This window comes from Teleopsis dalmanni, chromosome 1 (assembly GCF_002237135.1).
Source record: "Teleopsis dalmanni isolate 2A chromosome 1, ASM223713v2, whole genome shotgun sequence".
NCBI classification, from domain to species: Eukaryota; Metazoa; Arthropoda; class Insecta; order Diptera; family Diopsidae; genus Teleopsis; species Teleopsis dalmanni.
In genome coordinates this window covers 177,993,695-178,017,645 of record NC_051846.1, presented here as the reverse complement: position 1 = coordinate 178,017,645, position 23,951 = coordinate 177,993,695, and the positions used below count along the sequence as shown (strand labels likewise).

The 23,951-nt window shown below is 26.9% G+C and overlaps 1 protein-coding gene across 1 annotated transcript in view; it reads right to left on the bottom strand.

The window, feature by feature from the left end:
- LOC119670410 overlaps nucleotides 1-14,025 on the bottom strand; it is a 75,302-nt gene extending 61,277 nt beyond the window's left edge. The window contains exon 1 of the mRNA XM_038080657.1: nucleotides 13,868-14,025. Within this exon, the coding sequence (XP_037936585.1) occupies nucleotides 13,868-13,993 (126 nt within the window). The 5' untranslated portion in view covers nucleotides 13,994-14,025. The remainder of the gene's footprint in view (nucleotides 1-13,867) is intronic.
- Nucleotides 14,026-23,951: the final 9,926 nt, after the last annotated feature.

Genomic DNA, 23,951 nt, shown 5'->3' with positions numbered 1-23,951 from the left:
TTATTTATATATGTTTATGCATTTTCGAATGCATTATATGAATAACATGTGCCCAAAATTAACGAGCAGTCATAACATAATCCAAAACGGATTCTCAACCGCTAGTATAACTCATAATACAAAAATCTTTCAATACCCTGAACTGAAATTACTCAAATGAACATGCGTACTAATATAATATATTATATATGGTAACTTTAAGTCAAAAGTAAAAACAATTTTAATAACTAACCTGACACGCACTATATTAATAAACTAATTAATGCTGTAATTATTAATAATAAGATTATCTAAGGTAGGACTGTCCAAACCAGATGCGATCGCGGGCGTATACAAATCAGTGTATAGATTAGGGGGCCGCGAAAAAAGGTACATTCCTTCATAGTTGTTTTCGACAATAATAAAAATACGGTTATAATGTTAAATTTAGTTTTATTAATTTATCAATTTAAGCAGCCCTGATCTTAGGTATTGTTTTATAGACTATAGATGATTAGAAGTCATATATACTTTTTATATGTAATTTAGTTAAACTATAAAATTATACTCCTCATCAATAAATTGATATTGACAATATCAAAGAAATGTCAGTATCAGTAAGATATTCTTTTAAAGGACTTTACTTAGAATAATGAACTTTGCAAAACTTCATCACAATCGTGTCTAATCTGCTATGAGAACATCAGTTATTAAAAAATCTAATATATTTTACATACTTCTCAAAGTTGAGTACCGCATTCTTAGTAAAAAAAAAACAAAATATTATACTATATATGATCTTCAGTGGAGAGGAAAATTGCGTATTTTATATATTTTTTTTGTGATTTGTTTTATTTATTTATGGTGTATCTTTAAAAGTACACAACATAACACGCACATTTTATATTATAAAAGTGTTCTACAACTTTTCTTAAACTTTTTTATTGTTACTTCGCTTATTGCTATGACTTTGTAGATTCGCAAACTCTACTGACTCAATTATAGCCAGAACAACGACTAATTCCAGTCATCAAAACTACACACAATATAAACAATTTGAAACTATCATAATAGGCACATACACATCACATCACAACCACGGATCACAGCATATGATCGCATTTTAATTTGTTTTACATGTCAAGCGCTTGGTACGTTTAGTTCTATGCCATAGCGAAGACAGCGGATGGACGGATGACGAAGTTGCCAGCGCAAAAAATTCCACTCGACATATGCAAAAATGTTGATTGGTTGTTTTTTTCCTGATACTCTACTAATTTTAGCTTTTTATAATTATTATTTACTTATATGCGCACTTTGTTGCAGTTGTGAACAATTTAATTTATTTCAGAAAAATTTTTTTATTAAGAACAAAACAAATTTTTATTAATAATAAAGAAAACAAAATATTTTTATTAAAACAATTAAATATTTTATTTTTTTTAAAAATATATTTTTATTAAAAAAATTTGTTTTATAAAAAATAAATATTTTTATCACAATAAAATATTTTTATAAGAAACAAAAAGTATCTTTATTAAAAAAAATATTTTTATGAAATAAAAAATGCTTTTACTAAAAAAAATATTATTTTAATTTAAAAAAGTATAAGTTTATAAAAATAAAATATTTTTATTAAAAAACAAAATAAATTTGTTATAAAAAAAAATAAATTTTTTATAAAAAAAAATAAATTTGTTATTTGAAATTTTTTTGCCGGGCTTTAGGTCGTGGTTTTTAATTTTAAATTTTTATATAATAACTTGTATTATTATTTTATATAAAATTTCAAATAGAAATATTGATGTCGACACCAATACGAACATAATAAATTTGTTGTAAAAAAAAATAATTTTATCAAGACAAAAATATTTTTTAAGAAAAAATATTTATATTAAGAAAAAAATATTTTCATTGAGAACAAAATTATTTTTAACACAAAAAAAAATATTTTTTATGAAGAAACAATCTCTTAAAAAAATATTCTTTTAAAAAAAAATTATATATTGTATTAAGAAAAAAAATAATATAAAAATATTCAATTTAATTTCCTTTCAAATTTGTATGACATACAAATCACATGCATAGTTGCATTTGTGGTACAACAAATTTTGACTAGAGACCTACTTGAGGCGGAAGGAAAGGAGTGAGCTTACTAGACTAACAGACTCCTGCGGTGCATTCATAATAAGAACTATAAATAAATTCATTTATTTAACTGTTAGTTCTTATAATGAAAACGAACATTGTTTGATTTGAATAAATCTATAAAATCGTTATCTTTATCTTATTCTTTTATTAAATTTTAGCAACATTTGTGGCAAGTCTTTAACATTTTACTTTATTTTAAATTAATTCCTGTGCTATTTTTGACAGTTCTTTATATGAAGTTTTTGCTGTTTCCTTTGTGAAAGACTCATTTGGATGCACGTGTTGTGTGTTGGTTGGTTGCCACATTTGCATATTTTCTGCTTGATATTGAATTTTATATATAGTTATTTTTTTCTTTTCAATTTTTTTTCTTGCTATATATATATACATTCTTTTTATGCAACTTCATTTTTATATATATGTAGATATGTATTAAAAATAAAATATTTATTTAAATACAGACATGTGTATCTGTATCTACTCGTATATGGAGAGTGTATGTTGTGCATACAACGTTTTTATGATTTTTTTTTTCTGTTATTTCTTCCTTTTTTGCAACATTTTAAATAAACTTAATTTTCATTATAAATTGGCAATCACTGATGAGTTCTTTCTTCTACCTGTGCCATGTTTAGCCACCCACCTTTTGTCTTCATATTGGAGCTGCCATAACCGCACCAGTACCAGCACCAGCAACAGCACCAAAAGCGAGCGACAACAGCAGTAGAGAAGTGCCAGCAAACGGTATTAGATAGATACTCTGACTGACTCTGACTGACTCATTACATATGCAAGTCTTGTACATGTGCCTCCAAGATGGTACAATGAATGGTAGGGCAAAAAAAAAACCGAGTGCCTCTTCTCCACTGCACACAGCTGGCACGTACTTGTTTGCCATACACCCGTAATAAAAATGAAGGCACACTGTATAAATAGCATTTACTGGGATTTGGTACAGATAGTATAGATAGACTCATACGTAGAGTATGGGTAGTAGTAGTAGTAGTAGTAGTATCTTTTTAACCAAAAATTTTTATTTTCTTTTGTATTTTGCATAGGAAATTATTAAATTGAACGTTTGGTGAGGGGAAATGTCAATCAATATGCTGCACGTTCGAGTGCTAATAAACTGTGTTATAGAGTATAAAAGCTAATTAAAATGTAGACAAAACATGCATATGAATGCTTATGCATAATTAAATGCTAAACTGCAAAATTATGGTTGTTGGAGCATACATTAAAATGCCAACTCTGATGTGAGTTCATAAATTTTTATTGTATTTTTTTTTTCGAATACAAAATTTATGCATATATGTATATAAATTAAATTTATATTAATTTTTTTTTTGTTGTATTTAAAATAATTAATTTATTAATATTAATATAATTTAATATATGAAATTAATTATTATTATAAATTTAACATACAAATTAGTTTTAATAAGTTTTTCCTATTGAAGCAATTAGGCCCACATATATCTACAAGTTATAGATATAATATAGCATAAATTATAATGTTTATAATTAACTGATTAAATCCCTCGTATAGTAAGCATGAGTGTAAGTAGAGTTAAGTAGTGTTTATACTTAAAAAAACAGTTTTCATTAAGTTTCTACATGACGACATGTGCAGTAGTCTTCTGATATTGCGATAAAAATAGTTATGCCTTCTAAATATTTTATATATGTACTATGTTATCACAAAAAATACATAGGTGATACACCATAAAGAACGCCGATATAATAAGAGCTTGTTATAACCCACCTTTTCTTTAATTGACTTCATTTATGGTTACAATTCATTAAACTTTCATAAAATTAAGAATCTTATGTAGCAAATGACGGTTCTTTAAACATTTAGAATTTTATATAAAGCAAGAAATTAGGATATAATGGTTATAATTAAAGATATTGTAGTACATGTCAGTTCAAATTTCACAATGGTAGGTTAACATTGTACTTGTTATTATCAAGCATATTTCAGTTCACAAAACTAAGAGACTTGGAACAATTTGGAAAATCATGTTTTAGTTAAATCCAATATTAATCCTGATAATAGGCCAATGGAATTATCTGACACTATTCAATACACCATTTTCACACCATTAGCCTTTCAGAACTGATATTGGTAAAAGTTTCGCTACAGTCTTAAAAAGATGCGACTGATTGTTTTAAAAGACTAATCCTCTTTTCTGTCCAAAAATGTGAACATTATGACAAAAGAAATAGTAGGGTGGTAGTGTTCTGTTTCGTTTTCGGATCGGAATTCTTACTACCTTTTAACCAAATCTATATTCAGAAATTTATTTTAAATGGACTTCAAATGATTTTAAGTAATTGAAAATATTATTAAAAATTTATAAAAAATAATTTGTGTATGAAGGTTAGAATTAGGTTGACATCCATGTAAAAATGATTGTTTCCTCATGAGTTAACTTCTAGCTTTAGTCTGATAATAGAAATGATTGCTTCCTTATGAGTTAACTTTTAGCTTAAGTCTGATAATAGAACACTCTCGGAAAGATATGAAAACGCGCTAAATATTGTAACAGTTCTGTTAAACGATTGCCTTTGTAAATGCAAATCGCTCTCAACCTTGCAATATTATTAGTCCCTAGTTTTAATTTTGTATTTTTACAAAGTATCTAATGGACTGTTCCTTTACAATGTAGAATATTACTAGTCGCTTCGGTGTTCGTTTAAGACATCGGTAACTATATTAATCTCAATACATATCAAACTTTTATTAAATTTTTTTTCTCAATACTTTGGTAATAACTCTAAAATAATAATTCTGACATATGTACCACAATAATCTTCTCACCCAAAAGAACTTCTTTCAAACTTTACCTTTTTCTTGTAGCTTGAAAATTTCAATATTACAAGCTTAAAAGCACTTCAAATATATTTAAATGCACTTTTTTATTTCATTTGTTTTTATCTTTTCTGAAACCTCATAAAAAAAAATCTCTCAATACTTTTAATGCCTCTCAGTTTTTTTTTTAATTTTTTTCCCTCGAACTTTTTATATATTTTTAGCTAAAATTTTATGCATTTTATTTTTATTTGTTTTACTTTTTATTTATTAAAATTTTTTTGAAAAATCATTGTTCGGCATAATTGTAGCATGAAAATTGTATCTAAAGCTAAAAAAACGCACTTCACTTGCAGCAAACAACAAAATTCAGACAAAATCAAACAAAACAGCATTTTTGAAGTGTATAATTTGAAAAAATAAAATAAAAACAAATAAAAAAAAGATTTTAAAATAAATAAAAAAAAAACCAAAAAAAATTCAATAAAATGCTTTTTACACTTTTCGACTTAACTCATCTCAGATACATTTCAATTTATGTTTTAGGTGGAAAGAGTGTTTGGCAAGAGGGATAAAGTCATACTTTAAAATCAAAATTAAAAATGAAATAAAGTAAAAAATCAAAAAAAAAATATATATCACAATTTTTATGATATATCTAATAAAAAACCAAATAAAAATTTCAATATTTTATTTCGAGTGAACTTTAAAAATATTTCGAATTAAAATAAAATTTTTATGAAAAACTAATCGAAAACATGATTTCAAATAGTATCTCAATGTTTGAGTATTTCAAAAAACTGTTGTGTATAAAATTTAATATAACAAAGAATTAATTGTTATTTACGAATCACGAATGAAATGGAATAATATTGAAATATTTTTGGAAAGTACGGTAACAGAATAAGAGGAAAAATGGATCATATACAAAACTGCTGCATGAAAACAATCTAGAACGGGGAAAAATATAGGGTTCTATTAAGGGAGATGAAGCCTTGATTACCCACCATAGAAGTGAAGTTCTATGTTTGATTAGATTGCTTTTCTGTTTTCTCTTAACAGTGGTAAAACTAGAATTGATAACAAGAGTAGTAACGCTATAGGTTAAATGGGATATGCTAATAATATATATATCATAGTATCTCTTTATTCTGCTACTAATTATTATAACTTTACTGAAGACGACAGAGCCGAGATCGAATCACAAAAGTGACGTAGGTTGAAGAGGACTGCTGAGTTTATGTGAAAGGTAATCGAAAAATTTCGACTACATTAATAGTCAAAATTCCGACTACGGACCGAATAAAAGTTTTAGTTGAGAAATTACGGACTACTTAAATAACTAGTAAAGAACTGCTAATGTGCATCTACTGTAATAGTGTTTTTTATATGATAAGCTCTTAAAGTGTAAATGAAATTTGTAGTACAGTGTAGTAGAGAGCATGAGTATAACACAATTCTTAGCGATCACTTGAACTTATTTATTATCTATATTAAGCTGACAGATTGCAAATAATATTGCATATACTAATAACATTTATCAAGTAAAGGCAAATGACTTGTAAAGCAATATAATAAGCAGCCTTTGTAAGAGAATTTTATAGATATTTCAAGTACTACTACAGATACAATACAATGCAAACGAAACCTAAGATAACATACATATTTTATAAGTATATTAGAGGTTTCAAAGAGTTTCTCTTTGATTGAATTCAACAGCTATCTACACTGTGTTTATCTTGTCGGATTGAAACTGCATGCGTTTATAGCTTGTGGACTGCTCATGCCTTTGCCTTAAGTCAAGTGCTACTCAGCTAAGCCTAAGTAAATAAAAAGTTAAAGTAAAGTGTCGATAACAGCGACAAGAGAACAAATAAATTAAATGTAAAATATATATAATTTTAATCAAATAAGTATCAATATCCGCAGTTATTTGTATTTCTAGCAAATAATTTTTTTTTTTTAAATTTTATTATCATCGTTTACATTTCTTTTAAAGAATAAATATTGTAAATTTTTTCCAATTTAACATAAAAAAAATATTGTTAACATAGCGTCAAGCAGTGAAAATTTTATGTAAATGTTGCTTCTCGTTAACAGCAGTTTTACAATAATGTTCTTATTTTATATACATTTGTTATTGTTTTGTAAATTTGTTTGTGATTTTTGTTTTACAAATAAAAAATGTAAATTAATTACAATTTAATTTTTAAAAAAATATAGCAATCCAATTTCAAGTACACGAGATACTAACACATTAATGGAATTTTTCAATATAAATACATATGCTTTTCAATTTTATTGCATATTTTATGTTTAAACATTTTATTTTTTGTAAATATATATTTACTTTTAATTATTTATTTTATATAAATTACTTCAAGGCTTAATATGACCTTAGGTAAATATTGCAATTTAATGACTTTTTAACGAATAACTGCAATCGCTCACATATGACCACAGCGAGTATGTGATCCTCCCAGCGAAAAGCACTAAATTTAAAACAATTTTAATAGCAAATGGGTATGTAATAAATAGTTATTGTAACAAAAACAAAAAAAAAAACTAAATAGCTTACATACAATTGCAATTATTGATTTCAAAATGATTTTACCCGCTAGATATAAATTAAGGTTCTTACAAAAAAAAAACAACTAGAAAAAAAATTCAGCTGAAAGCTATCAATGCCAAGTCTTAGTCAAGGCGTAATAGAGTTACAGCAGTTACTTTAACTGTTTTTCAAAGCAATTAAAACATAAGTTATTTAAAAGATCCTCGAAGCCCATTAACAAACCCCAAGGCAAGTTACTATTAGTATATAAATCAACTAACAGCTAAGATCTGCAGCTGTAGTGTTTTTTACTTTAAAGTAGAGAGTGAATTTATTTTAATAATTTTTTAATTAATTTTGAAAAAATGTTTGTTACACATTTTTAATAATATATTTTATTTTACTATTAGTATATAAACCAGCTAATCTATAGTTGAAGTCGTTTGACTTTAAAGTAACGAGTGAATTTATTTTATTTAGTTTTTAATATATTTTAATAAATGTTTGATACCTGTTTTTAAAAAATTTTAATAATTTAACATTTTAATTGTATTATATGTGTATAAATCATTCAACTAAGGAGCTATAGCTGTAGACTTTCGACTTCAAAGTAACGAGTAAATTTATTTCAATAAATTTTTATCAATTTTTCGATAAATGTTTGTTATATATTTTGAATAATTTATTAATAGTATAATGTACTATTTATATTTACCACCTAATATAGTGTACTTATAGCAGTATATATACTATTAGTATATAAATTATGCAACTGGAGATCTATAGTTGAAGTCTTTTGACTTCAAAGTAATTAGTAAATTTATTTTAATATTTTTTGATAAATGTTTGGTATATATTTTAAATAATCTATTTTATTTTACTATTAGTATATATTTCTCACCATCTAATCTATAGCTATAGTTTTTTTATTTTAAGGTAAGAAGTAAATTTATTTCAATAATTTTTCGAGAAATGCTTGTTATATATTTTTAATAATTTATTTTATTTTTCTATTAGTGTATAAACTATCCAAATGAAAATCTATAAGTATAAACTATAGTTAAAGTCTTTTGACTTTAAAGTAACGAGTTAATTTATTTCAATAATTTTTTAATATTTCTATGATAATTGTTTCTTACAAATTTTCCATAAATTATTTCATTTTTATTATACTTAGAATCAATAATCAATTTTTGTTTAAAAAATTTAATGTATTTCATATTTTAAAGCTTAAGTATTTTATTTACTGTGTGCAACACATATGTAATGTATATGTTTATAGTGTCGTATCTTTTATGTTGTCATTTAATATTCTTTTTAAACCGCCCTTATGGGGCCTCATGTTTTTGTTCTTTGTACTATTTATGCATCGCGTTGACAAAAGTGGAAAGTCATAAAATTTTATTGTCACTCTATGCGCCGCTGAATTGCAGTTGCAGCAGCAAGAAGTTGTAAAACACTTAAGCTAGCGTTAATAAACAAAATCGTGCATAACTATATGCATATATGAGAACTGAACCATCTACCAGCTACCCAGTACGTCTGTCCGTTCGCACAAACATACTCGTATCTTTAAGATACTACACATGTTTGCCATGCGAGTTTATTAACATTTTAGCTTTTGGCATTTAAGTTTACTTGCTTGCAAATATGCAAGCAGTTAGTCACGTTAACAATCTCAAATCGCTAGTCAACAGATATTATGACTAGTATCTTGTATTTAGTAGCATAAGTTGGCTTTGGTTTCCAATGAACACATTAAATAAATTTTTAATAAAAAATATGATGACTTCACTTTAATGTACACTTTTTATTAATAGTAAAAATAATTCATGTGATGTTGTTTTTTTTTGTTTTTTTTGAATTTAATTGAAGCTATAAAATTATTTAACATGTTCGATTAGATAGTTTATTCTATATGCATTTACAATGAAAATATACATATTCTGCATATTAGAATGCCAGTGTCAAGGACTGTGATATGGAAACTATAATATAAAGTAATACTTTAGATTACTTCTCCCATTGAATGTAAAATTATGTGGTTCTCATAATATTGCCTTAACTAATACGCTGGTCTTAATAATAGAAATAATAGTGAATAATATAATAAGAATTAAAATTGAAATTATAATTCTATTGTATATTTAATTTAATTAAAAATAGAATTTAATTGAATATTTAATTAAATTGCAAATATAATTGAGTTTGATTATTATTTATTTATTTATTGCTAGATCTTTGTATTTATGAACTACAAAGTACAACTAAGGACACAGCATTACTAACAATGTCCTCAAGACCCATATTTATTAGAAACACATTTATTATATGTTTTATATAAAAGCAATTTTTATCAAAAATATATTTTAAATATTAAAAACTTCTTGACTTTTATACTGAATACCACAAAAAAAAAAACAAATTATGTGATATAATATGAAAAATACTTTATCTCTCCAACTATGTATAAATATATATTTTAAGCTTGTAAATATCTTAAAGTAATATAATATAAATGTTTAGTAGGCAAAAAAAAATTACTACAATGAGAATTTCTTGCGTCAACCTAAGACCCCGGAATTTGTTACTCAATTCTCACATGACTTCATTTTGCTTATCTATAGGAATTTTAATATGTTTCCTTTTAAAAATAGTTCTGCCTTTTTGTTGTTAAATTGTAAATGATATATAAGATATTTTATGTTATTAATTTTTTTTTCGTTATGCACAATTTTTGTTCTAATTTTATAATTAATTTGACACCAATGATTTTTCGTTGACTACAAATAATTTACATTTGTAAGCTGTGCCCGTGGCTTAGTTATGTGATATTTTGCTGATTAAATTTATTTTTATATTTTTTTTTAATTATTTGTTATCTTATAATTTTTTCTATATATTATGTATCATTCGAAAATAAAGCTTATTGTTTATATTAAAATAAAAACTGAAAATATATTTATAAAAAATACATTTATTTAATTTAATATATATAAATATTAAATAATTTATATTTAATACAAATTTATATATCAAGCATATATTTATTAGAAATAAATTTGTTTTTATAAAAAATAATTTTATAGTTTTAAAAAGTATATTTAAACTTAATAAAAATAAATTAATATTTATTAAAAATAAATGTACATTTATTAAGAATAATTTTATATTTTTTTAAAATAAATTTATATATAATAAAAATAAATTTATATACATTTTAATAAATAATCTTTTTATTGAAATATTTTTTATTTTATTTATTTTTTCATTTCATATATCTTTTTTTATGTATTTATTTTTTATATTTTTTACTTTTGGTTGATATTTAAAAATTTATAATTATAAACATTTATTTCAAATATATAATATAATACATTCTCCTCCGCTGTGATGTGCATGTTAAAGTTTTAATTCTGGATAGATAAAATTCCTTTAGTGAGCTACTTAGTCACTCTTACTAAATGTGATGTTTAAATTTAACACAAAAGATGTGTAGATTATTTTGACAAAATGAGATATTAAAATTAAAGATTTGCCATTAATAATACTTGTTCATTTTAAATGTTGAAATATTTCAAAGTTGTATTTTAGGTAATAAAAATCGGATGAATTGATTAAATGTCAAGATAATAATAAAATATATAAATTTATATATAGAACAGTTATAGTATTTATAACTCAATATTAATAAATATTCAAGACAAATGTATTGCCATCATACTTTTCTACATTAGATTATATTTAGGAGCATTAGTAAACCAAAATGCTCCTAAATAATGACAAATGAATGTTATGGACAATATCATTATTAGTAAGACAAGTAATAATTTTTTGTTATTAAAAGCAGTAGTAATACTAAAAAGTTTATATGCAATCATAGCTGAATTTATGAAGTATAAAGTATATAAAGTTTATAAATGCAATTAAAGAAGAAAATACATTCATTACTTGTTTTGGAAAGTATATAAAGTAGTATAAAATTAGAAATACTTTCAATGTTACCAAATGTCAACTTTAAACTATAAATTATTTATACTACAATTAATTCGACAGTTGCAGATATCAGCTATAAGAAACAATTCACATAATGTTATAAATATTAGTGGATATAAATTTTCCACTATAACTATGAGTATCGTAATTCATGGATAAGTTCTTCCCGGTTGAGAACTGTCTCTACTCTTCAATACACCATAAATTTACTCATAAATTAATATTGCAACACAAAACGTTAAAAAACAGATAAATAATATATTCATTTAAATTAAATAATTAATACTCATTTAATATCTATAGATTTAATGGGTTTCTCGTATAGATTCGACAAGATATCGATATTTTTATACCATTTTTAAGAATACACAACCAGTACTCTTAAAAGGCGCTAAAGACTAGTTATATCAAGGTTGGACTAGCTATGTATCTGACTTAGTTAGCTTTAGTATCTTATTGACTATCCTTACTTCTATCATATTTTTGTTTACTTGGATTATGTATCAAATACATACACACCATTTTTAGCTTTACTAGCAGCTAAATATATAACTAGTCATTAGTCTATTACTGCAAAGTATCTAGCTTAGCTGAATTTATAATCTCAATATTAAACCTCTATACTTTTTTTTACTTTTCATTTAGTTGACAAATTCACATGGATCATTTCTTCACATTTCTGTAAACAAGGTTTAGGTAGGTCTCGTATTATTGTTGCTTAACTTGCTATCTGTTTATCACAAAAAATAAAAAAAAATACTTCGAAACACTTAGAGACAACTTAGATCACTACTAGAAATGCTACATGTTGCTTGCAAATCTAAAAATAATTCATAAAGATTAATATATTACATCAAGGCATATATAGATCATAACCTAAAATGTTATATATTACTTGCACCTCTAAAAATAAATATTAAAAATAAAATAGTTACGTTAATGTGTTTTTAGAACCTTTAAAGTCACATGAAAAGTTAGAAATGATTAACAATTTTAAAAACTAAAAAACTAACTAATAATAAATTGAGTATGTAACATTTCATTTTTAAATGGTTTACTGATAAATTAAATAAGGCTGAAGTAGATCATTAGATTAAATAAGTAAGCCAATGCTCTTAAGAGTAAGAATACAGTTCATACTTCTGTAGAAAAATTATTGATTTAATTAAAATAATATGGGGACCAACGCATATTCTGGAAGCATTTTGTTCCAGTTATAGGAGTTATTAAATGCAACTTAAGTTTTAACTATAAAGCTATTAACATTATAATAATAGTTTTACCAATTGAAACTATTAAACATAATAATAATAATTTTACCAATTCAAACTATTAAATATAATAATAAGAAACTATTAAACATAATAATAATAGTCTTTTAACTTTTGAAACTATTAAATAAAATAAAAATAGTTTTAACTATTGAAACCATTAAACATAAAAATAACTGCTTTAATACTACAACAATGCTATTTAACAATACAATTAATTTTTTGATATTTAAATAACTCTAAAAAGCAGCTAGTTTTTGGATACAGCGAGCGCTTTATACTTTTTCCCCAAGTCTTTCACTTATTGCTTTACGATTTCAGTTACTATTTTGGTCGAATTTTTGTTTGCTTCGACGCAACCCCAGCAAAAACAGATGTTGACAACTACAACTCTAAGCAGATTTTACTAATTTCCAGTAAACACTTAATAAACAAGGACAACTCGTTGTTTGGTGACTTTTTAGGTATTTTCTTGATGCTTATGAGTAACTACTAGTTAAATTAATAGTTATTTTAAATAGATCAATTTCCGAAAATATGGTTTTGATTAGTTTTTAGGCATTCTTTTGTTGTTTATAAGTAACTACTAGTTAAATTTCGTCACTACTAATAGAATGAAATGAATTGATAGTTATTTTTTAATAGCTAAATTGCCACAAATTTGTCTATTATTGACTTGTGAGGTTGGCGTTTATGAATAAGACGATCACATGTTTTATAAATGCATTTGTGACACAGCAATCAATAAGTGAATTCCTTACTAATAAAGAGAATGACTTCATTTCATATAAAATTAAATAAACTTAATTAATTTCCAACTGTTTTTATATATTTAATATTCATTTAATTGTTCTTTGTTATTCTCAATTTATTTGACCGCAATTTTTAATCAAATAAATTTTATCTTCACACTTCGATTAACAGTGGTCACTTATTTTTTTTTTTTTGACTAGTCACTAAAATTGTAGTTTTCTATAGCTTCCGTAATTATAACAAAACACATTTCTATATTTTTTTTATATATATTTAATTATATATTTATGTGTGTAGAATATATTCTCTTCACGTGTATAGTAAATTAACCGAAACACAGACGCAACTTACCTTCTGATAGCAACTTTGGCGGCATCTGAAGAGATCTTTGGAGCCAACTGCCTGTGCATTAATAAATCCCAATAATGTTGTGGCAGTGAAGATCAGAAACAGCGCAGCATTCATTCTTTTAGACATTTTTGTTTATTAATTTTTATTTTAAATTAAAATAACAATTAAAATAAAATTTTAAACACAAATTATAGAAAAACACAAAATAATTTTATAAAAATAAAATTAATATTTTTTTAAACAATATTAAATTTATATATTCACACACACTTTGCGAATATATTGTATTTCTTGATTGATTGATGAATTATTTTTATATTTTTTGTTATGTTTAATTCAGCCAATTTTTCATTATTTTATGAGAACAAAACCACAAAATATCAAATAAAATTTAAATATTTGATTTATTTTATATTTTTTTGTTTATTTTATGAATTATTTGAGCACGTAAAACCCGTTGCCGGCGTCAGTTTGCTGCTGTTTTCAAATCAAATTCTACTTAAGAATACACAATATGTTTTGTTGCTTTATGTACGAGCGATTCGTTGCATACGAACGAAAAAAAAGTACGGCGAATACGTTTCTAGTTACTTTTTTGAAATTGAAAATGCTTTGACTACCGCTCACGACCAAATCAACCCAAGACAAATTCTATACTGAAGCAACTGGCGGCATCGACAAAACATTTAATAAAAACTACGAAAACCGAAAATAATGCTCGACAAACTAACGAACATAAAACGAATCAAACCGATTGTGTAGTGATGCACAATTGCGAAAAACACACACAGTGTATGTACGATGTGCTGCAAGTGTTGCTTAATATGTCAGTCAGTTGTATTGAAGAAGAATTTGTTTGGAAGCGTATTGTATGATGAGAATGTTTTGCAAACGTTCTGTTGTTGTTGTTATTGCTTTTGTTAGGCCAATGTTGCTGCTTATGTATCTTGGGAGCGAATCGAACTTGTAGCGTTTATAGTTGCTAGCATGGAATAAGAAAATACTCTGTGTCGCTTGTTGAGAGAAGCGATTACTGTTTGTAGTTGAATATGGTTTGGTTGTTGCATGAGAGCGACTGTTAGTAGTTGAATATGGTTTGCCGCTCTCATGGCAATTATTGTTTGTAGTGCAATATATATTGGTTGCAAGAGAGCGGCTGTTTTTGTTTGCAATTCAATATGTTTTGTTTGTATGAGAGTTCATGTTATCGCTTTCAGTTTGAAATAGTTTGATAGTCTGAGAGAGGCGCTTATTATTTGCAATTTAAAATGATTAAGTTTAATGTGAGCGGCTATTATCGTTTGCGGTTCAATATGTTTTGGTTGCATGAGAGAGAAAAGTATTGGTTTTTAGTTGAAAATGGCTTGATTGCATGAGAGTGGTTGTTGTTAGTTGTTATTTATTTCAAAATGGTTTGATTAGATGAGAGTGGTTATTGTTGGTTATTATTTAGAACAAAATGGTTTGATTGCATGAGAGCGGTTGTTATTTAGTTGGCAGTTTAAAATAGTCTAGTTGCATGAGATTGCTTATTAATGTTTAAACTTCCACATGGTTTGTTTGCATGAGTGCGACTATTATTGTTTTTAGTTTAATATGATTTGGTTGCAACTGAGTAGCGTTGAAATCTTTTAGTTGTATATTGGTTGGTAGTATGAGAGCGGATATTATTGTTTTCTACTTTAATACGTTCAGGAGAGTAGCTTCTGGGTTTTAAACAGAAAAACGTTTCCACTTATTGTTACATGTTGGATATGCTTTTCTTGCATGATAGCAATTGTGGTTTGAAGTTCATTGTTTCATAGGTGTATGATACAATTAGTTTGAGAGGAGCAATAAGTTTTCTGTTTAATATAAATTTAATTCTTGCTGTTTGTAGTTGTAAACTAATATGTATGAAAATAAATATTGAATTTAAAACAGTTGAAAACAGTTGATGTTTGAAGCAATAGAAACCACTCAAGATGACTATAGTTGTATGAGAAATAATTTTAATATGAAATTATAATAAAAGATTGTTTGTGGTTGCAAAGGGGAAGTTCGTTAAACAGACCAAACATTAGGTCTGATTGCTTATGTTTAAGCCAACAAAGCTTCTTGTTGTTAATGATATTATAGAGTAAGAAAAATTTTTGTTTATGTTTGAAGAAAAGACTTTAAAAGTTGCAATGGTTTTTCAGTATGGCAAAGTTTATTTGTTTTCTCTGTTAGAACTTCTAAGTTTGAAGTGCGAGTATTGTTTGCTGTAACTGATTAGTTGTAGGTCGCATGATATGTATTGTATTTTATGTTTATACACTGTAATAAATGATTATATGTAAAGGCTTTAGAGTCCTATTAAAGCCGAAAGTATTAATAGTAACCAGAAATTTACTCTATGTTCACGGGTCTGATATTATTTTTATTTAAATTATTCAAATAATGGAAAGGAAAACATTAGTTTGTTTTAGATTGAATCAAATTTATAACCACAAATTTACTTTAAGCCAGATTTTTTAATAAAATGTTATAACGACAATATTTTTTTCTTCGCCATTCAGTTTAGATATAATACGTTAATAATAATGAGACAACTGTAAACATATAGTCCTTCGATTCATTTCGTAAGGGGCAATTCTTACTCAACCCCACTTTAGATGCAGGCTTGAATTGAACGGTTTGTGTGCATATGATAAATTTAAAACTAAAACATTAAAATTGAAACTAAAACCTCTGAAAAGTAGCTGACCCATAGAGACATATATATTATATTTATGTGTATAAAAGTTTATTATTTAAAATCATTATTTATTAGAAGACGATTACTCCTATTTTATAACAAAGGGTAATAAATAATACGAAAATAACAAAATTTCAATTAAATTATTGGCTATCCGCATTATTTCGAGAATTGGGAATTATAATATATAATAATATTTAAAATATTTTTTTATTATTTTTTTAAATTATATTTCTTTAAACGTAATAATCTTAAAGTTGCATTCTAATTAATATAAAAAATTCGTATTTGAAATTTTATTTTATATTATATTTATGCTGAAGCTATTTGAGCCAATGCACTTGAGCACTTTTACTCTTTATTAACTCGAGGTATCTTCAAAACCCCTCTTTACGCTTAGACTGGATTATTGTTTATCACTTCATCAGACTAAGCAATAATTGACCTCACAATTTAATAAAACAATATATTTTTCAAACAAAAATTTTTGCTTAACCGTTCGTTACTTTTGTTGAAAAGTGAGTGTAAGTTTTTCATATTTTTCCTTAACCCTTACCTTCCAAACACTTTTCCCAAAAAGTCTTTTACAACATGTTGCATTTGTAACGCACATGCCGTAAATTAAGCACGTGTATTTTAAAAATACAGAAAACAAACAGAAAAAACACAATCGTTATTATTAACTACACGCAAGCGTTAGAAAATGTAAATAAAACAAGTTTTTTTTTGAAGTTTTTAGTCATGCGTTTTCATTCTGTAATACAACAAATGAAACCAATGAAGTTTACAAGTCAAACCAATTCGCAACTCATACAATTTAATTGAAAGTTGTAAGCAAGCTCGAACGCATTTTTCAGCAAAACACATAGCAAAATCAATTCGAAGTTGTATTTCTGTAGGGGAATTTTATATTCGAATGAGGAATGTTGTAAGAAATACCAAAACCGACAGTAACAACAGAAAATGTTTGAACGAACAAGTTGTAACGTACAACATGTTCGTTCGATTGTTAATATAACAATTATTTCACACAAACATTTTTATGATTTTAACTTCTTTGAAATTTTTGTTAGGAGCATCTTTTGTTTATGGTGTTTGAAGGTCATTTATACGCAGCAAAGCAACAAAAGCAAAGTATAAATGTTAGAATAAAGTTGCGTGCAGAGAAATTGTTGCGTTTGAATGTGAAGGATTTCAATTAAATGTGGCAGTGTAAGCAATATTGTTTGTAAAGATGTAAAGTGGTGTAGGCTTACATGGGTTAAAAGCGTGGAATTCCTTAAAAACCAACCACAAACTGAGGAACATTCACTGCAGTAACTTAGTTACTGCTGGAGAAGGGTTAACCTGAGATTATCCGCTAGAGACTTTGCACAGAATTTTAACATTTTTATCTACTTAAATGGAAATAGTGGAACGATCTTAATTTATGTGTCATATTTTAATGAAAATAATGTCTATAAATAGAATTAGCCTTAGCTTATTATTGTAAAGTTATGATTTGTGATATAAAAGATATTGTTTTAATATGAAAAATGTTTATAAAAATATATTTTAATGATTTTTTAAGCAAAACAGCGCTTTTATACACTTTACTACTACTACTGTATTCTCTTATTCCTAGTATATACAGTTATATTTCATTTTAAAGTTGAGTTGAGTGAAAAGAAGGATGCACAATGCAAAGCAGAAATTGTGTACAACACTCAAAACAACAAATTTGCAATAACAACAATGTTATCTTTTATAATATACGAGATTGATGTGTTTGAAAAAAAGTGATTGTGTAAATAAAGTTTTTCAATTCATTTTGGTTGAGGCTTTGGCGCCTATAGTCTCGCATGGCTAAGTGCATATGACTATAGATAGTTTGATGTACTCTATCTCAAGGGTTAATTAATTAATTAATTATTAGGTACAAAGCAAATAATTTCCATATATTTGAGAGCCTGAGCAGTATTTCATCAATAACTCACTTAGACTATTTCTTCCATTTGTGTTACTAATCACGATGTGAACTGATATGTGATACAGTATTAGTTTAGAAAAACCTAGATTGGTTAGCCTACTGATGGCAAATTTGATTGTGTAATGTTGGAAACTTCAGTTACGGCGATCTGCTTGGATTGGTAATAGGAAGTGCAATTTTGCTCAACAGTGGTTAAGAAGTCAGGTAGATCGATCAGCCAAGATTGGTAATAGGAGTACAATTTTGCTTAATAGTGGTTAAAAAGTCAGTTTGATCAATTGGTCTAGATCGGTGAAGTATGAAGCCATCTTAGTTAATAGCTAATGGTTGCAAATAGTGGTTAAGTTAAATTATTATTAATTATTAAATTATTAGTTCTATATATGTAGCATCAATATTAAGTGGTATCTGGATATCCATAGATATTGGTTCATAGTGATTACAAGTTCATGATAGCGGCACAAAAGATCAAAAGATGGTCGCGGTGCTCCGCTCCGTTGGGGGCTGGTACCATGTTTATTTCTAATTCTACTGATTCATGAACAATAGACAACTTGTTGGGACAGTGGTACTGTTATCGATTCCGTCTATAGAGCCCCGTCAGTCAAACCAAAAGTCGCAACTGACAGTGTTATGCGGATAAAATCATGGAATCTATTGCCAGCGTAGTAAATATGTCTAGTAAATTTTTTTAGGGATTATCTCCTTTCAAAATAAAAACTAAATTATGCTAAGAAACTAATAAACTATTCAATAGTAAAATTTCAATTTATCTGTGAATATAACGACTAAGTAAGTGTTCAATCTGCTTCATAGTAGGGAATTACAAGCAATTTCCTTCCATTCTCTGTCAGTTTTGCTGATTTAGTGTATTATTTATTTTTTTAAAATTTTGTGCTGTAAAATTTATTTTTTCCTTTACAAATAATCCACAACTACCTGTTAGCTACCCGATATCCATTCGTATCTACCTGCACGCAAACGTTTGGGTTAACAAAAATTTCATTTAAAAATTGAAAAAAATATATTTTCTCTGAATTTATTTCAGTTTTTTTTTAATACTTTTAATTATTTGCTCTTTTATGCAATTTTGTTGCAAAATATCGTTTTTAAAAAATCCAAGCCAAACAAAATAAACAGAAATAGCCGAGTTAATTGTTTGTAATATTTTCCCATAAGCGGTAATTTAGGTCGGAGAGGTTAAGAACCTTTTGTTTGTGGTTTTTTTTCTACATGTTTTGCTACTCTCATTTTAAAGAGAATTCTTTATTGTTTTCATTATATTTTATTTTTTTATGTTTTACATTAAATGCACAATTTTATTGTGACATAAAAAATGCATTACGAAATCATCTTTTTTGTTAAATTACAAAAAATTCTAAGAATGAGCCAAGCACTTGGTTCCTCATTGCGGAATTAGCCTTGCTACATGTTGAGTCTCTTGAGTGTGGATATTAATTTAAGACGAAGTATATATTTCCTTTTTATTTAAAATAATTATTACTATAAGTTATTATTTTATTACTTTAATAATAAAGTGAAATAAAAATCGTTGTTACTACACGTATAAATTTCAAAATAATTTCATTTATCTCGAGAAGCGACAAATATTTTTCCAATTTTACTAAAGTAGTTAGTCCTAATCTATCTATCGAAGGGAAAATGATTGTATAAGTGTCCAGTTGACTTGCACTGTAAGCATCACAACCATAGATAAATGCAGCTTTAGCATATCATAATGGATTTGGTTTCGAATAATATAAATTCCAGATATTATCATTCATCATCGATTACCGTTGCGACAAACCGAATGACTTGTCAATCGCGAATGATAATCTCAAGTTGTTCGAAATGAGTTTAAAATGATGTCTTTTAACTTCTTCTGCGATGATCGTAAATGACATTATTTCTAATTATTCCGATACTATGTCGGTATTAAATTGATTTGTGCTGATGAGTTTCCGTGATGTGCTTTTATGCTTGATTGTGAGTGGAGCACCGGCAATTCAAATAAGTTGAACTAATTTTTACTTGTGACTAATATTTTTTTATTAACTATTTTGCAAGATACAATGCAATCCTAAATTGCTGATGAATGCCCTTCATAAAAAAGTTATGGTTTAGATAATTAAAAATTGCATTTTTCTACACTAGCTTGACGTGGAGTTGAAATACTTTAACGTGATTTCGATATTTAATTGTTGGGAAGGAGAAAGGCATTTACATTGTAATTATTTTTTATATATAAATATCTCAATATCGTATATTCGAAAGCGAATGTCTAGCGAATTGAAACTAAACTTAACCTGTAGCCACTTAGAGATCTGGTTGCGAAATTTGTTTAATAATTTTAGATACATAGAAAGAAATAACGATAAATGGTAGATACCCGCGCTGGTTTGTGTTCCACGTCATCTTATATAGATCTGACTTGAGCCATTGGAAGTATAGCAATTGTAATATTATGATCAACATCATTTGCAACTTCTGTATCTCTCATTGGAGCATATGGCCTTAATAAAGTACTTCCATCTGGTTCTATTTTTCGGCAAAATTTTCAGCTCGTTCCACGTTTTTCCGGACTCCTCAATTTCCTTTTTCAATGTTTTTTTCTATGTGTTTTTAGGACGTCCCCTCTTACGGCTGCCTTAAGGGTGCTGCTCAATTGCTTTACCATGTAGGTTTTTTTTCTTTGAAAAGACTAGTCAGCGTTACAACATCGTTAGCGCTACTTCCCTTGATCTTATCAATATTATAGATCAGTAACCTATAAACAGTGTAACAAGTTTTGCCATATACAATATTATCGTTCATTTTCTATAACAATATGACAGGTATGAAATGGAGTAGTTTTATGGGATGTGATTTCTTAAGAAAACCTTGTCCTTAAAATAATATCACTAGATCCATTAATTTCAACAATTATGTTACAAAATGATTATTAATTTAGACGGCTAAAGCCACGTTGTATGTTTCTTACTGAAATGTACTCTTTAACTTAATGTAAGTGTAATATGAATTTGAAAGCTAATTAATAACTGTTTATTTTAATGGAGTAGGTATATCATCTATTTGTGCTATATCTACAATCGTAGCTTAAACAACTCTGATGAATTTGAGTCTAGCGCTATTGTCCCATATTGGCAAAAATCAGACTTCGCAGTCTCCACTTTGCTTTCCATTGGTTCCATTGGTTTGAGAGAGGTTCTTAGAATGTACACCATATACATCTTTGAAATAGATCTGTTGTATAAAACTGTCTCATTCCAAAAGAAACCTTCAGTTCAATGCCACATATAATGCCTTTTGTATAGACAACTTACCTATTAACTTATGAGATGTTGGTTTACATGTATTCAATGGTCTTCATTCCATAGTGTTAACCTTTTTACTAAGAACGGCACTCATATAAGACCGCTTTGAGTCACTTTGGTGTGATGTATCTCACTTATTAAATGTTCTGTGAAAGCATTTTTTGTATACACATATTTAAGGTGTACATGTGTTTTAGTTTATTAAATAAACTTTTCCTCATGGACGGAACTTTTATACATACAACAGTTAAGTTATTACTAGATTGTATCTCATGTGGTCATCGTAACTCATTCGTATGCGAATGGGAACAATTAACAAGTAATAAATTTTTATTGCAGAGAGAAAATATTTTAATACCAGAGAGTGTTAATATAATTGATGCATTCGCTAAGCGGCAACAAGGGAGTATAATAATAATAATAATAAAATTTATTATTTAAATAACTTTATCAAAACAAAATTTCAATTTTTATTTTTATTTTATTTTTTTTTTGCTGTTTGTAGAATTATTATTTTCGGATTATTTAATGGTGTGTTTTTAACGCAAGTAATAAATAGAATTATAATATTTACAGCTCGGTTGTGTTAGTATGCATGGGGATGTGGGTGGGTGGGTATTACCTTAATGCTATTAAAAACTCATTTGCCCTACGTATAAAGCAATTAATTAAATGCATAAGCCCCTCTCATTAATGCGGCGCATAACTCAAATGTTAAGCCACATTTGAAATGATATTTTCACACTTTTATTGAAACAACAAATCATAAACGATTAAAAACAGTTGCACATCAATACACAATTAGGCAATGAACTTTAATTGCAGCAAAAGTGCAAAATGCAGTTGGAAAAATAAATTGAAACGCCGTGCAACACTGGCACGCAAAACGCCATATTGACAATTGCAAGTGCAGAGTTGTTATTTATGAACTGTGCGATTTTTCTTCACTATATCGCAGTTTTTTATTGTATTATACAATTTTTTTTATTTATTTATTTCAAAACGTTTAAATGCAGCTATAAATTTACAGTTAATAGGATTTAAAACCGTCGTTTGACTGCATTTTCACGGCGGTGGATTGGGGCGTGTCTAGTGCATTTTTTATCGTTCAATTACCAATATTCATATGAACTAAATCCCGATCGTACGGTTAAATTTTATTTATGTGAAGACACAGATTAATCATGCCACCAAGGGTGTAAAATATTGCCGCCAAATAAAATCAGAAAAAAAGAAGAAGAAGCAGAAAAAAGTTTAAGTAACGCGTTACGATTATGCACAGTGCGCGCTTAATAAAAGCGTTAAAAGCGATTAAATATTGGTAGCTAACAGTGTCAGCAAAGAGAGAATAAGTTACAGAGGATTATTATTTTTCAAAAATAATATAAATGTAGACTCAGAAAATCTATTGTGGGCAAAGGTCTAAGCATTTCAGTTATTCTAAGTAATATGAACTGAAAATTCTATAGTACCCTATAAAAAATATGCTTCCACCACTTATTCAAGAACTTGTGGTTTATTAAGTTATTTTTAAAAAAACTAGGCATTCCAAATAGCATAACAAAGATTCACTGAAGAAAGTACCAAACCAAAAGAAAACTTTACCATAATCGTGGCTACATACGTACAATTATATATATGTATACTTTGGCAATACATAAACGTTACATAAAATTTTTTAATCGTTTTGGTTTAGTGTTGCACTTGCTGTCTGATGCCTCCATAAAACTTGCACGTCATCCGTTGGAAAAGCATCTTCAATCTCTTCTTGCACCAGTGCGCTTTTTATATGAAATTCTTTTTTTTTTCTATCAAAATCTGAGCTCACGGTTGGCATTAGATTCGTTCCACATATCAGAACGTAACGAAACCTTACGAAATCGGTCACGGGTTGCATGTGTGCATATAAGCGACAGCTCATAAATGCGTAAGTCCGTCAGTTTGTACCTTTGTCTGTCGGTCCTTCTGTCTTCTCTGCTCATGCCGTTGCCATTCCACACCACTCTAAAGCTAATATTTCGAATATTTATATGCACATATGATTACACAAAATTCTATAAGAATAAAATTATTTGGTCAAAA